At 43.6% G+C, this 15,367-nt stretch overlaps 2 protein-coding genes across 2 annotated transcripts; both read left to right on the top strand.

Annotated features, from left to right (window-relative positions):
• The first annotated feature begins 600 nt into the window (after positions 1-600).
• LOC133922754 (uncharacterized) lies at positions 601-4,476 on the top strand. The gene is made up of 9 exons (XM_062368222.1): positions 601-906; positions 1,247-1,311; positions 1,430-1,478; positions 2,158-2,252; positions 2,431-2,516; positions 2,607-2,666; positions 2,750-2,831; positions 3,802-3,915; positions 4,012-4,476. The coding sequence occupies exons 1-9, from the start codon at positions 690-692 to the stop codon at positions 4,174-4,176; spliced, it is 933 nt and encodes a 310-aa protein (XP_062224206.1). The 5' UTR covers positions 601-689; the 3' UTR covers positions 4,177-4,476.
• Positions 4,477-10,775: 6,299 nt separating this feature from the next.
• On the top strand, positions 10,776-14,705 carry LOC133922753 (pentatricopeptide repeat-containing protein At1g71210, mitochondrial-like). Its single transcript, XM_062368221.1, has 2 exons — positions 10,776-13,746; positions 14,413-14,705. Exon 1 carries the CDS (start codon positions 10,932-10,934, stop codon positions 13,659-13,661), a length of 2,730 nt encoding a protein of 909 aa, XP_062224205.1. The 5' UTR covers positions 10,776-10,931; the 3' UTR covers positions 13,662-13,746; positions 14,413-14,705.
• The last annotated feature ends 662 nt before the right edge of the window (positions 14,706-15,367 follow it).

The raw sequence follows: 15,367 nt of genomic DNA, 5'->3' as shown, positions 1-15,367 counted from the left end.
TAATATTTATTTTATATTTTCGTTTAAACTTCGTATAAAAGGTTAACTCAGAGATGATATATTAGAGCGTAAATACTTATAAGTCAGTCTCAATCTATCTAAACTACTAATGTATTATTAAATTCATAACATCAAAACATGTAGACTGTACATCGAAGCATTTAGGCTGTACAGACCAAAACCAGAAATACTAATAAATCCAAATATTAACGCTTGTCATCACTGTTGATTGAAGAGAATAAGAAAGCATGATAAGATCAATGCTGATTAAAACTGTGAAAACAGTGATGAACACAGAAGAGTCGGATAGGAGACTTATTCACTTATCTCTTCCTCTGGTTGTGCTTCTCTATTTTCTTCCGAAAGTATAATTTGAAAAGTGTAAATTTAGAATAAAATTATTGTGTTTTCTAAAAGAATATATATTTAACTTTTTATCGTTTCACTGGAGTGGCAATTTTTTTATTAAAACTGACAAATAGATCTCTAAATCTATAAATTATCAATTAGATGACAAATTTAATACTCTACCGAATAAACAAAGTAAAAAAACAAATGCCCGTCGAAATCTGGCAAGAGCGTGAGGTCAGAGGTGCAGGCCGCATCGAAACGGCAGAAACCAACCCAAAAAAGAGCCCAGCTGAGTTACCACTACAGCTCCCCCTCCCCGGCCGGCCGAGTCAATCCCCATGGCGGCTGCGACAGCGGCGATTGCGGCTGCGACGGCGGCGGAGGAGGAGGCGCGGCTGCTGCGCCTGGAGGAGCAGGCGGAACACGGCGGCGGCGGCGCCTGGGAGTACCTCTGCCTCGCCCGCAGGCTCCGCGCTCGCCGCCCCGCCCACGTCCTCCGCATCGGACTCGCCCTCCTCAACGACGCCTCCGCGCGCTCCCGCCTCGCCTCAGAACGTAACGCGCTCTGCCCTCCCCTGATCTTCACTGCTCCGCTTGGTAGATTCGTAGATCCCGTGGCCTCCTCCCGGATGGATCTCTCTCACCGTCCAGATCGATCTATCTATCTGCGTCTGCTGTGCGGTGCGGTGCGTTGGATTTGGATGGGCGGCTCTGTGCTTAGTTCCATCCGCTAGATACTTAGATTTCAGTATGGCTCTGATGGATCTTTTGCAGTCACTGTGATTTTGCAAGCAGAACTGCGAAATTATGACTGGAAACTTTGCAGCTTCCGACTGCTCTCTTTACTCTAGGTCTTGGTGCTAAACCCGTGTTTGCTTGCTTTCTTTCGGCGCAGAGTGGACGCTGTACGAGCAGGTGGCCGTGGCAGCCATGGATTGTCAGCGTCTCGATGTGGCAAAGGTGAGCTTTTTCTGTTACCTGTGACAGCCATTTGTGATGCTCTCTAGTTCAAGTTCCTGTTCTCTGATGCAGCTGCAGGATAATTTCTTAATGTATCTATATTTGGATGGATTTGCAGGACTGTATTGGAGTCCTTTCAAATCAATTCCCAGGCAGCACGCGGGTTGGTAAGTTCAATTGGATTATAGACATAACGAATTCAGCTTTAGTGATAATAGCATCATAGCACGGTTCTTAACAAATTATGTTTCAGATCCTGTAATTAAATGTGCATGCCTTAAGTTTACATGTCATGGACAAGTTTTTTTTTTTTCCTTCAGGAGGAATTTAATATATTTCAAGTATTTAACTAACTCTGACATGAAACTTTAAAATATATCATCTAGCCTCTGCCATATTTGTGTACAGTATAATGATTTGGGTTAGATTTAGAATTGTGTGTTATCCATATTCACCATGGTGGCTGTTTCATCCCTTAAACACAGCCTGAAAAGTACAACTGAATGTGACAAATTAAGCTTATAGGTTTGAATGTTGGTTTGTTTGAAGTTAAACAAGTGTACATGCACTCTAGATTAATGTATCAAGACAAAGTGTTGATGTTGTAATTAAGAGCTCGATTAGTAAGAGGGCAGTTGGATAGTTGGAGATCGAAGGTGATGTGATAGGTTGCTAAGGATTGAAAACCTAATCGTAGTGCATACCAAAATTTCTGTACACATCTAAGATCAAATTTCCTGATTTTCTATTTGAAGTACAGAAGACTTGATATCTGCTGAGTTGTACGATGCTGGTCCTTTGGTCAACTTTCTGTATATGCTGAACTTATAATGTCCTAAAATACAGCCCGGCTAGAAGCCCTTCTGTTTGAAGCGAAGGGTGAATGGGTTGAAGCTGAAAGAGCCTATGCGCTAATCCTGGAAAACAATCCGTTTGATCAGGTATGGTATATCGTGATTCTGATGACAATTCTTGTTGTTTATGTAAAAAACTTGATGTGCAAGTGTAATGCGATCTCCCCCGCAGTAGAACCAGCCAAATGCTAAGGATCACAGTTTTCTAAACCTTATCTGGTGCTATTTTTTAGTATATTGAATGTTTCTTCTGTGTGTTTGGCAGATTGTCCACAAGAGAAAAATAGCTATTGCAAAAGCACAAGGTGACATGTCATTAGCGGTCGATTATCTCAATAAGTATCTGGAATTGTAAGTATCTCGGTCCACTTTGTTTGAGGAACTAGATTTGGTTCTCTAATTTCCTTTTGGTGTGACACATTAACTCTTTTCTTATATTAGATTTATGGCAGATCATGATGCCTGGAGAGAACTTGCTGAAGCATATGTTTCCTTACAAATGTGAGACATTCAATCTTGATTCATTCTATATAATCTGATAGATAGGGATGCCACGATACTAAATTGTTTCCTTTTCTTATCAGGTACAAGCAAGCTGCCTTTTGTTATGAGGAGCTAATATTGGCCCAACCAACTATTCCACTTTATCATATAGCCTATGCTGAGGTAATCTAAGCAACCCAAACACAGCCCCTCCGCAAAAAGAATTAATGAAAAAGATATTTAGCAATTTATGAAATTTCTCATTATTTTGTCAAGGATTTCCAATGGTGGTTCCTTTATCACAATGAAGCAAAAATCTTAGAGTGAATTTCACAAAACTATAGATACATTAAGATTTAGATTCTTAAAGTGTGTAGTTTTGTGATACAAAATGACAATGAAAGTGTAGTTTCATAAAATTTATTATTAAAAGTGTGATTATGTGATACACAAGGACAAGAAAAGTGTAGATGTGTGAAATAGCTTTGTAAAAGTGTAGTTTTGCGATAGTTTTTACAATCGTAGTGTAGTTTTGTGAAATTTACTCAAGATCTTAACATCATAAGATGATACGAGACATCCAAAATCACATTAAGCAAGCCAAGCTATTGCTGAAGTTCATGGGGAAAATGGTTATTCAAGGGAATTAAAAACTTAATACATAGTGATCTATTGAGAAAAAAAAAAAGGGATCCAATATAATAGATCTGTTTAGTTTCCTGTGGTTATGTATCACAGTGACAATGTTGCTTTTTTGAAAATTGGATTCTAATTTGTAATGAATACAATGCATCACATATTTGTAACAGCTGTGGGGCACAGGTGATGAGTCTTAACTGGTAGTGTGAATCAATATGGTTCCACTAACTGCCAATTTTCTGATGTTTTCTTGCTAAATATGTGACATGCTTGTATGCCACCATCATTACTGTTTCAGTATTGTTTTGTGTTGTCTTTCTGTCTTGGAATGTAAAATGGCTCCCATTGTCCCACATTGCTCAGTTGTACACATTAAAATTTTACTTAACAAGCCATAAGCATATCTTGATTCTTGATTCAACAGGGAAGCTTAATCAATTTTGTGCTGGACCTCTATGTACTTCTGCTGAACCTTTTTTTATGTAATCCTACTGAGTATACTTTTGTTTTAAAGGTCCTGTACACAATGGGTGGCTTGGAAAATCTTCAAACAGCTAAGAAGTATTACGCATCAACGATCCAGTTAACTGGAGGCAAGAATACAAGAGCCCTCTTCGGTGTATGTTTGGTAAGACTGTACCGGTGTTAGAAAACTTGAACAATGTTAATTGCTTCTTTCTGTTATCCGAATATTGTTTCTTACGCTTATGTTAAACATCAACAGTGTAGTGCGGCAATCAATCAGCTGACCAAAGGAAGGAATAAGGAGGAAGAGGGCTCAGAGCTGCAGAGCTTGGCTGCAGAGGCACTGTTGAAGGATTACAAGCAACGCGCACCGTCCAAGGTGCCACTTATCACAAGCATGTTGAAGAGCATGAAACTTTCCTGATCTCGGCCTTCACTCATCAATTGTCTAGCTAGCTTCTGGTACGTCAGCAGCTAGTTAGCGACGCCACAGTGGCCTGGTTGACAGATAACTAAATTGATCCAGCATAATGCTTGTTTTTGTGATGACACCAACACTGTAAAATTTATGTAGATGCCCCCGCATGCGTTGTACAATACCGGTTTTGTTTATCTAAATACGCGGGGACTCTTATCATTTGATGTTCTACTATAGGTCAATAAACCCGCTACTGCAATTTCATATGCAGAATCTTTTTTGAATGAGGCATCGGAAAGTTGTACCTGCCTGATGATTTTAACTTTTAAGTGGTATCAAAAGTTGGGTGCAATGGCTGCAATATTTCGAAGTTGTAACTAATGCTGCACTGTTTGTAACAGACTCCGCTGCCTAGCCTACGTCCTCTTTGCCTACACTGCTGATTTGTCTTATTTCCTCGGATCAGATCAGATCCTAGCAGTACAGGTACAGTACGTGGTTCGTCATATCGAAGCAAGAAGCAAGACAAGAACCAAGAAGCAATGGCATCATCTGGCAAGCTCGCACTGACTGCAGCAGCTCTTGTGCTGCTCCTCGTGCTTGTTAGCGCAGAGCGGTGTATTTGGTTAGAGAGTAAGATTAGATGTGATATATTTATTTATGGTTTGTTGGATGAGGTAATTTAATTTTTTGTTTGGTAGTATGGATAGAGTGATTTAATATCTTATTTGATTGGACGGATTGAATTTAGGTAAGATTAACCAAAAAATTATCAAAATATAATCATTTGAGATCTGTTTTTTATTGAACTGTAATGAATATAATAGTATAACCGAATAGTAAATCAGATAAATAGTTTTTGAGGTATATTTACTCTAACCAACTAGAATATGCTAAATCAACATAGATAAAACTTACTTAGAACATAGATAATTCCGTCCAACAATTTTTTTCAGATGTTCTTAGCCAGCATTTGAGAATAATATTCCCTCGAGATGTTCATACCGTCCAATTTTTCCTTCAATAAAACACCTCACAAAACTAAATAATCATCTTTCATCTAGATATCTCTTCGATCAAACATATCATATACCCATGTCCGGGCGGCGCGCTTGCTCCGTTCATCCAAGGGGGGATTGGCTGGAGCTGGATCACCTCCTACGGCGGCAGGAGGAGGTTCCATGCTTGGTCGGATGGGCCGCGGAATCCCCAAATACATCAGCGTCCTATACATTAACTGCCTCGAGATGGTTTTTTTTTTTTTTAAAGAGTCTTTTTGACTCAGCCTTTTTTAAGGTTTTTTAAGCCAAGGTTCAAGCCCCTGTCGGCCGGTCTCTCCTTAGAGCGTTAAGGCCTGTTTGTTTCAGCTAGAGATTCTGAAAAACAGTTTATAGAAGCTGGATTGTGAAAAGCTGGATTGTAAAAAGTTGAATTGTGAAAAACTTTTAGATTATAGATTCAAAAAAATCTAATAGATAGTTTAGTAAAATGGACTTTCACAATCTATCAAAAGCTGAGAAAAACAGCTTTTCAGATTTTCACAATCCAACCAGCAGATTTTAAAAAGCTATAACCAAAAACTGTCTGTTTATTTCAGCTTTAGATCGTAAAAGCTGAAAGTCACATTCCAAAGTTGAAATAAACAGATCCTTAGACCATCTCCAACAGCTATCTCAAATTTCCATCCTCAAAATACTATTACAGCATCCCCTATCACTATTACAACATCATCTATCACCAACACTGTAGCACTACTGTATCACTGGATACAGGATCTGTTGGAGATGAATTTCCAGTACTACAAGTACTGTAGCACTGAAATTTACAGATTTGTAGACTCTGTTGGAGATGGCCTTAGCCTCACCTCGAGATGACTCTGTCCTCTGTCCAAGTGCTTCAAAGGACGCCCGACTTTCTTTTGCGTCGAGGTTGCCGTGGCCTTGTGCGGGCTCGAGCTTCATTTCTCGTCGAGGCTGCGTGCTCATCCACGTACGCGAACCTTCCATTTCTCGCTCACTGCATGAGAAATGGCCAATGGGCTCTGTCCTCTACGCTACTACACCATGTATGTGCGTACCAACAGCCAATAGTTATGGTTGGACCATCTCTATCTATACTACTGCACCAGAATGTGTGTGCGTACCAACCGCTTATAGTTATGGCTGAATTATGCTACTGGATTAGTATGAATGTATACCAATCGCCTACGGTTATGGTCGGATTCAATAAATAAATGAGTGATGGTAAGTGTCTGGTTGAACATTATTGCTTCGTGGAATTGACGATAATATAATATTCCATATAATATACATTACGTTTTGGCTTGTTCATCACTGCAACCATGTACAATATATTTGGCTCCCTTATACATACTATAACAAACGGGCTTTCCATCTTTCTCATCTTTTTTTTCTCATCCATCTTTTCTCCTTTCTCTTTTACGTCAAAATATTTATGAGAACTTGAGGCTCCGCCCTAAAGGATAAGAGGCTCAAGCCCCCATACCTCCCTGGATCCGTCGCTGTACAAAAAGGCGCAAGTTTAACCTTCATGCATCTTTCAAAGAAAATGGTTTATATTATGAGCGCGCGCCTAAAAAAACATGCATATCATTAGCATATGCCAAAATTTACAAGGATGCATTTCCGTTTAAATCATAATGTGCTTACGTACTCCAGCATATCTCCTATAGCAACGCAGAGTAAGTATATATTATAAGAGTAAAATTTACATATCCACCATTTTTTTTCCTAATTATCATAAGATTATCATAATCTTATCCTGTATCACAGACCCACCAATAACTTAGGCACTCTTCTCGCAAAACTACTATTTCGTTGCACTCCTCATTTCTAACCTGGTGGAACCCACTTATCAACGTCATGAAGAAGAAATCTCAGTTATTTTTGTCGCCATATCATCCTGAGTACTCGCCACGCAAGCAAGCCTATATAGCTATCTGGGCTGCTTGCGAATCAGTATACACCGGAAGTGAACTTTCGTTTCTGGCCCATATTGTAATATCATGAGTTTAGCATATTAGTTAATTACGAATTTCGTTTCAAATTTAAAAAATTTGTGTGGAGATTTAAAATTGAATATCTCTCAATTTCAAATCTATTCTTAGTTTTCATTCAGCTCAGCTCCAAATAGAATTCAAATCTCACTCGAATCCAAATTAAAAACCCTCTTCTGAATTCATTCTGAAACCCTACCTCATTTCCTTTTCTTTTCTTTCTCACTAGGCCGAATTTCCCTTCTCTCTCTCACTCGCGCGGCCCACGACAACCAGCCCAGCCTCCTTTCCCCTTCCCCCGCGCGTGCAGGCCACCACAACCCTGCGTGGCCCAGCTTCCACGTTCCCGGCCCGCTCTCATGCGCGCCAGCCTACCTGCCAGCGCTCGCTCTCGTGTGAGCTGCGCCTACGTGTGTCGCGCATCCGTCGCTGTGGGCACTGCCCCGCCACCTCACCGCTGTGTTGCCGCCAACGACCGCGTAACGTAGCAACTGCATTGCCTCGCTACTCCCTTCCAGTTCTATAAATAGAGCGCCTTAGTCTCTCTCTCTCTCTCTCTCTCTCTCTCTCTCTCTCTCTCTCTCTCTCTCTCTCTCTGTTTACCCATTTCACCACCACCACAGCGCCGCCTCCGCCACCATTCCTGTCGTTGTGACCTCGCTGCCGTAGTTCTGCCCCTCCCCCCTTGAGCTACCTACTGAGGAGCATCAGGAGGACGTCGTCAACCCCTTGCTGCTCTCCATCGACTAGGAGCCTGATGGGAGCCCTCTCGCATCGGGAGCCAATCCATTCCACCATCGACGCGTCGATGTGTCCCCGATCGTCGCTCACACATCGCCGTTTCTGATCTCGGTGAGCCTCCCGTCCCCTCGCCCAACCCTCCTAGGTAGCATATTGTCGCCCTTGTGATTCTCTCTCTGCGTAGCCATGTGCAGCTCCATGTTCTACTCCTCCACTGTGCGATTGCTCACCGACGGTGTGCTTATGCCCGTGTGTGTGCTTCGACCTTCGTGTCAAATAGCCCAGGGAGCTCTAGGCCCCTTTTTTGCGCAGGTTGACCACGTGTAGTTGAGGGGAGGTATTGTCCGATTCTTTGCCGTCACCTTGACCCTCTCCGGCTATCATCTGGCGTCGCTCCAGCTCCTAGCCGCCATCGATGAGCCCCCAGCTTAATTCCCCGTCTCGTGTAGACTCCTGACGTGGACTTCCCGTCATAAAAACGTCGGCCGATTTCACCCCTCCCCTCCGCTGCTCGCATCGCGCCAGCACGCTCGCGCGCTCGCGTGGACTGGGCACAGGCCGTGGCTCGGCCCACACGCCGCTGGCCAGGCAGGCCAACCCAGCTCCGTAGCCCGTTAGCCACCATTCCAAACACGAGTGGGCCTGCATTGTACATCCCAGTATTGTGCAGCCCAAGCCCAGACCCGACCCAATCTAAGCCCATCTCAACCCAACTGGGGACTATTCATGTGGGTCCCACTAAGTCATTGTTCATATGGACCCAGACTATTGTTCAGTGGGTCCCACCTATGGGCCTTACTCATAAATAGTACAATTTCATATTTTCCTGATTTAATTTAGATTAAATCTTTCGGGAGTCATAACTTCTCTGTTCTGATTTGGTTTTTCATTCAGTATTAGTTAGATTCTTCTTTGGTATAGCTCGTTATTGATCATAGTCGTAATTGCAGAACCGCCAGAATTCTGCGCGTGCTGCGCAGGAAGCATCAAGACCGAGGAAGATCCTGACTACAGCCGAGACTTTGAAGAAAACCTTAGAGAAGGCAAGTCCTATGTCCTTGATCATATTGAACCTATGTTTCAACTAATCTACATGATTAACTAAAATTGGACTTATATTGCATGTGCTATGTATTGCGCTTTTACATACTGCTTGTAGTAGGTAATCCTATTAAACACTTATCAAGCCATAAAGGTTATCATCCAAAGTATATATCACTCTAGGATTACTTTTTATTATCTATATGAATGATAGACGGAGTATTGAGAAAGGCGAGGATGAAAAATAGTCTTAGAAGTCGCGTTCGTACCCTAGCTGCTTGTGGCTTTGGTTCTTTACTTGCCGTTGTGTTTTTTGTTGGCCGTTCGGCCAGGTTTGTAATATATAGTATGTTTTATAACTTTTTATTCTCTGAACCTAATACATATGTACGAAGTTTGACTGTCATACTACAACAGTTATACTGTACGTATCAACTACTTAATCTGGGGGGTTGGTACAGGTGGCACAAGACATTTCGGGTTAGGGTCTTACACATATGACCTACGCGCGGGGGATTGAAGCCAAAACAGGCCCAAAACGTCACCGCCTCTCCTGCTCGCATCAGAAATGACAGATGATCTGCCCTCCTTGTCTTCATGTCAACCCAGAAAGCCATGTTGGCTTGCTTGCATGACATGCACCCAGGATGACATGGTGACAGGAACATCTGGAATTTCTTCTTCACGACATTGTCAAGTGGGTCCCACTGGGTCAGGAACGGGGAGTGTAAGAAAACAATAATTTTATGAGAAGGGAGTCCAAGTAATTGATGAGTCTATGATACATGATAAGATTATGGTGCTTTCGTGACATTTAGACCAAAGAAGTGGTAGTTTTCTAAAATTAGACGAGAATGTACTACAACTTCATCAAAGTATCCTAGCTAAGGTCATCCCGAACATAATCTAAAACAAGGTGCAAGGAATAATACATGCATGTATGCCTCTTATTAGCACAACAGGTAGACCAAGAAGCTCTCGTGGCCTCACACCTCCTATAAGTAGCAACTACATATATGTTTCACACGTAAAGTTAATTTAGTATATAACAACGTGAAAAAAGTAAAAGCATATAGCATAATAAAATAGAGATTTGTATACGTAAAATTCATAACATGTTTATGTAGTTTCAGGGATCAGAATAGTGAGTAACTGGATAGGAAGGTGGAGGTAACTATATCGGCTAGAGTTACCCGCCTGTAGCAACATTGTGAAAAATATCAAGATGATGACTGATTTTATGAGGGGATGAAAATAATTCTCGTATAACACCTTGGTGTAAAGATAGCATACGAAGGCGATCTCCATGATAAACGATGGTGGAGGCGACATGCAAACGACGATGTACTCTCTCAAAAAGTTGACGTTGTAGGCGAAATACAGGAGACGACATACCCTCTGAAAAAATCCGACACTGTATACGAAGTGTGGGAGGCGGTGTAGCATCTGGAGAAACGCAACGGTGACTGTATGGAATACAAATATTATATGTTTAGATATAAAAGATAAATAATATGATATTAAATATATTTTTAAAATATATAAAATATAAATATTAAATATTTAAGTATGAAAGTTAAATAATAGGAGAAACGAGTAAATATTCTGAACGTTCCAAGATGATCCAAATGTAAAAGGAAGTGACATTACTTATAATCTACGTTGCTCCATTTAAGAAACCTTTAGCTAATCCAACACCCCCATCCCAAAAACAAAAAAAATGGGAACGAGTCCGACCCAAACAAACACTCGGCCCACATCACGCCACAGCGACCGACTACGACCCAACCCAAACTCCAAACCCTCCCGCGAAGTTCCCACCCGACCCACCCAGTAGACCAGACCGGGCACGCAGCCGCCGCCCTTCCACTACCACCCCAGATGCCACCCGCTGCCGCCGGCCGCCGCTGCTGCCGGCGGCTACGTCCGCGCCGCTGACCACCGCCGAGAGGCCTCGCTCGCCATGCCCCGCCTCCTCGGCCCGCTCCCCTCCCGCTCCCGCCGCCTCCTCCTTTCCCGCTCCCTGCTCGCCATTCTCTCGAACACCTTCTCGGCGTCCACCTCTGCGCCTACTCCCCGCGCACCACCGCCGCTCCCGGCGCTCTCTCCGCTGCTTCCGCCGCGCACCGAAGACGCCAGCTCCGTCACCGCGGCTTCGTCCGCCATCGCCGCCTCCTTCCGCGACTGGTTCCTCGAGGCCCCCGCCGCCGCGCCGCTCAAGGCGCTCGACGCGATCTACGAGGCGCTTGCGGCCGAGGATTCGGCAGCGCTCGAGGCGCTCCCGCTCTCGGAGCAGCTCGTCCTCGCCGTTCTCCGCCACCGCCCGCGGAGGCTCCCTGACGGCGACGCGCTCCTGCTGCTCCGCCTGAGGTTCTTCGACTGGTCGGGCCGCCGCCCGCGCTACAGCCACACGCGCGTCGTGTACCACACCGTGTTCCGGCTCCTCGCCCGCGCGCGCCGCAACACCGTAGTGGTCGACTGGCTCCGCCTCTTTTCCGATACCACCGCGGCGGCCGGGCACCCGCGCTTCCACGACACGCTCGTCGTCGGCTACGCCGTCGCGGGCGACCCCCAGCGTGGGCTCAGCGTCCTCGGCCGCATGCGCTTCCGAGGCCTCGACCTCGACGCCGTCTCATCTCGCATCCTCCTCAACTCCCTCGTCGATGCGTCGCTCCACGACCTCGCCGATTCCTTCGCCCGCAACCTTGTCAGCAGCCCTGTCGCCACATGCATCCTCATCAAGAGCCTCTGTCGCCGCGCCCGCCTTGACGATGCTGTTGCGCTCCTTGACACCCTCCCTTTTGCTGAAGCATCCCGTGGACCTGCTGCTGGCTCCATCATCACCGAGTTCTGCCGCCGTGGACGCTTTGCTGAGGCAGCCCAGATCGTTGATAAGTTTGCGTCCTGTGACGTGTATGGTGCGTGGATTCATGGCCTCATTGAGGCTGGGAGGCTTGATACTACGTTGAAGTTCCTTTCTGATAAAAAGGAAACTGAAGGCTATATCCCTGATGGGCAGCGGTATGACAAGCTTGTTTATCGCTTGCTTCGCAGGAACAGACTCGGTGAAGTGTATGACTTGCTCGTGGAAATGATGGAGGAGGGCATTGCTCCTGGCCGTTCAGCCATGAATGCTGCGCTTTGCTTCTTTTGCAAGGCTGGTCTCGTTGAAGTAGCCATGCATTTGTATAGGTCGAGAATGGAGCTTGGGATTAACCCTAACAAGGATGTTTATAATAATCTGATCAGGGCGCTGTGCCGGGGTGGGGAAACAGAGGAGGCGTGTCTGGTGTTGGAGCAAGCTATGGCAGGAGGATACTTTCCTGGGCGTCAGACATTTGCCATGTTTGCAAATGTGTTGTGTCAAGAGGGGAAGCTGGATAAGGTGCGGGAGCTGCTGGACAGGGCACTCAAGCAGGAAGTCTGGCCAATGGACTCTGTCTTGGCCAAATACCTAGTGGCACTATGCAAGAGTGGCAATGTGGAGGAAGCATGTGCAGTGCCTCAGATAGCAAGCAGCAAGAGCCATGTGGGCTTATATCGTTATGAGTCAACCTACAAGAGCTTGATTCGGGCATTAATATTGATTAAGAGGGTGGATGTGCTTCCAAGGCTCATACTGGAAATGCAAGATATGGGGCACATCCCGACCCGAAGTCTCTATCAGTCAGTTGTTTGTGCTTTGTGTGAGTTGAATAGATATGCTGAGGTTCTGGAGTTGTTAGACAACCAGTTGGACCGGAGCGAACTCCAACCCCATGTGTGCTACAACTACTTTATTTCTGGGGCTGGACACGCTAAGAGGGCAGACATGGCCAGGGAGGTGTATAGCCGAATGGAGTTCGCAGGGATTGGACCATCAGTGGAAAGCAACATCCTTCTTCTCATGAGTTATCTAAGGAGCAAACGTATTGGCGATGCACTTAACTTTTTTAACCTCATTCGTGGGAAGAAGCCACCTGGCACCAAGCTGTATAATGTATTCATATCTGGTCTGTGCGAAGCTCGGAAGCCTGAGCAGGCAATGGTGTTCTGGAAGGAAGCGAGGGATAATGGTATTATCCCAAGCATCAGGTGCTACGAGCATCTTGTTCTCTTGCTGTGCTCTGTCAGGGATTATGACAGTGTTATAAAAGTTATTGATGATTTCAGAGAGACAGGTCGCCCTGTTTCAGCTTTCTTGTGTAATGTGCTTCTCTTGCACACATTGATGGGCAGCAATCTTCTGAAGGCTTTGTTACGTTCGAGAGATAATTCAAAGTCTGTAGAAGTGAAAGGTGAAGAGATCCAAGGTCGGGAGGCAGGAAGGCTTTTGATTGGTGATCTTATTACCTCGTTTGCAAGTGGTATTAGAAACATGAATGACTTAGAGCGTTTAGGAGAGGAGATGGAAAAGTATTTTCCTGTTGATATTTATACTTATAACATGCTGTTACGAGGGTTGTCCATGGCAGGGAGGATGGATTCTGCCTGTAATTTGTACGAAAGGCTGTGCAGAAAGGGGTATCAACCAAATCGATGGACTTTTGATATAATGGTACACGGTTTCTGCAAGAATGATGACAGAAATGAGGCTGAGAGGTGGATGGATGCAATGTATCGAAATGGGTTCTATCCCACGTGGTACACTATGAGGTTATACAACAATGCATCGTTGCGAGCACATGATCAGAAGATTATTTCTTTTGTATAAGTAACTATCTATTTATCTGACCTTGCTACCTCACATTCGGCTGCTGGTCTGCGCTCTGCTTGATCCTATGACTTAGCTGAAACAGGTAATCTTCTATTAAACCTTGCTATGAACTCAGTTCCTACTGCATTATGAGGTTAAGGGTTTGAGAGGTTCTCAATGGGGGTTCATGCTTCTTGTATTTTCTGTAGTTGTCTGAGAAACTGTGATAGCTGGTTGTCATTCCTGCTACATTTTCTTAGAATAGACAACGTCTAGCTTTAGGACCTTGCACTTTGTTTTAGGGCTATCACATTACACTAGTGAAAGTCAATTAGTCAGACATGATAATGGTTCCAGATGACCGTTTTCATGAGATCCGCAAACAGCTTTCCTGCATAAAGTTGCCTAATAAAAGGTGAATTTGTATGGGGCGGTTCTATGTTTGTAAGTTCTATCATATGTGTGATTCATGCTGTCTATTTAACTGAGCATGTGCTGTACACTATAGCAGTTGTAGTCATTTTGGTTTATACAGATATCCAATGGACCAAAGTTAAGATAATGTAACATTTAATGTTTTACAAGCTATGTTTTGTATGAACATACAGTATTCTTGTAATTTTATTAGCCTTTATTAGAAGAGCGTTTGATGTGATTTCTCAGGATGCTGACCGTTACGTCACATCGGTAGATTGGCTGGTGTTTTACAAGCCACAATAATCCAGTTTGGTAGCTGAATGTTTGACTTAGTTTTTCCTTATAATTTCAGATTTTTGCAGGCATTCTTTTTGAAGATCAAACATATTTTGGTAGAGATGTATTCCGAAATTTAACATTATTGTGTCCTGAATCACATCTCACCTGGTATGACATAGTGTCCACTGTCCAATATGCTTCTAGGATATCAGTTTACATGTACCATGAAGTTTTCCTTTGACCGTGATGTACTCTAGTTTTACATATTTTTGCTGTAAAATTGTACCTTGCGTCCGAAATTTTCAAGGTTTTTGGCCATTCAAACGTTTGGCATTGCTTATCTAATGTACCAATAATTCGATCTCACTGTAATCAGTGGATTATAGTAGCAATGATCAATCTTTACCATCTAGAATAGGCACTATAATAGAATAAAGGCAACTGTCCATAGTCTACAGAAGATGACTTGTCATTCAAGGATCCATTGGCTGTTCCAACCTCCCACTTCAAACCGGTGAGTCTCTTGTTTCTTTAACAGGCCAGGTTTTAAGAAAATGCTTTCATAGATAGATACCGAGTCTGAAACTTTTGGTGTTTAAACATTGCTTATTCAATGTTTCGTTCTTGAATACTAGAAGTCCTAGTAGTTGAGGCAAGTTGAGACATGACAATGGAGTAGATATGCTTCACCAGCAGATCTAATTTCTTTGTGAAGATTAGCAAGATCCAAGTGTGTTTTCCTTTTTGATGAATTGCTGCAGCATTCCTGGAGAACCGTAGTCAGTGGTAACATCATAATTTAAAAGAAATAGCTTCTGTTGGGAGAAGTTTCTACTATTATTTCTTCAGTTTGTGGGGACAACGGCTCAATAACATTTGAACTAACCTACCATTTCGCCATCTTTTCCTTTGCAGTGTATCGGTGTTTGGTTGATTCATATATTTTCTTTTTGTTCTGCCAAGATGCATGTGATTTTGTCTAGAAATGTAAGGCATGTAGCAGATTAAAGCCAAGAAATTTGGCAATG

The sequence above is a fragment of the Phragmites australis genome, chromosome 6 (genome assembly GCF_958298935.1).
Source record: "Phragmites australis chromosome 6, lpPhrAust1.1, whole genome shotgun sequence".
Classification (NCBI taxonomy): domain Eukaryota; kingdom Viridiplantae; phylum Streptophyta; class Magnoliopsida; order Poales; family Poaceae; genus Phragmites; species Phragmites australis.
This window is presented reverse-complemented; position numbering and strand designations above follow the sequence as displayed.

What these genes read in the sequence shown, in the direction of transcription:
- LOC133922753 (XM_062368221.1), top strand. Translation starts at nt 10,932, where the DNA reads ATGCCCCGCCTCCTCGGCCCGCTCCCCTCCCGCTCCCGCCGCCTCCTC.
- LOC133922754 (XM_062368222.1), top strand. Translation starts at nt 690, where the DNA reads ATGGCGGCTGCGACAGCGGCGATTGCGGCTGCGACGGCGGCGGAGGAG. An exon ending in AGCGTCTCGATGTGGCAAAG is followed by an intron (nt 1,312 to 1,429) that starts GTGAGCTTTTTC and finishes ATGGATTTGCAG; the next exon opens with GACTGTATTGGAGTCCTTTC. An exon ending in CTCAATAAGTATCTGGAATT is followed by an intron (nt 2,517 to 2,606) that starts GTAAGTATCTCG and finishes TTCTTATATTAG; the next exon opens with ATTTATGGCAGATCATGATG.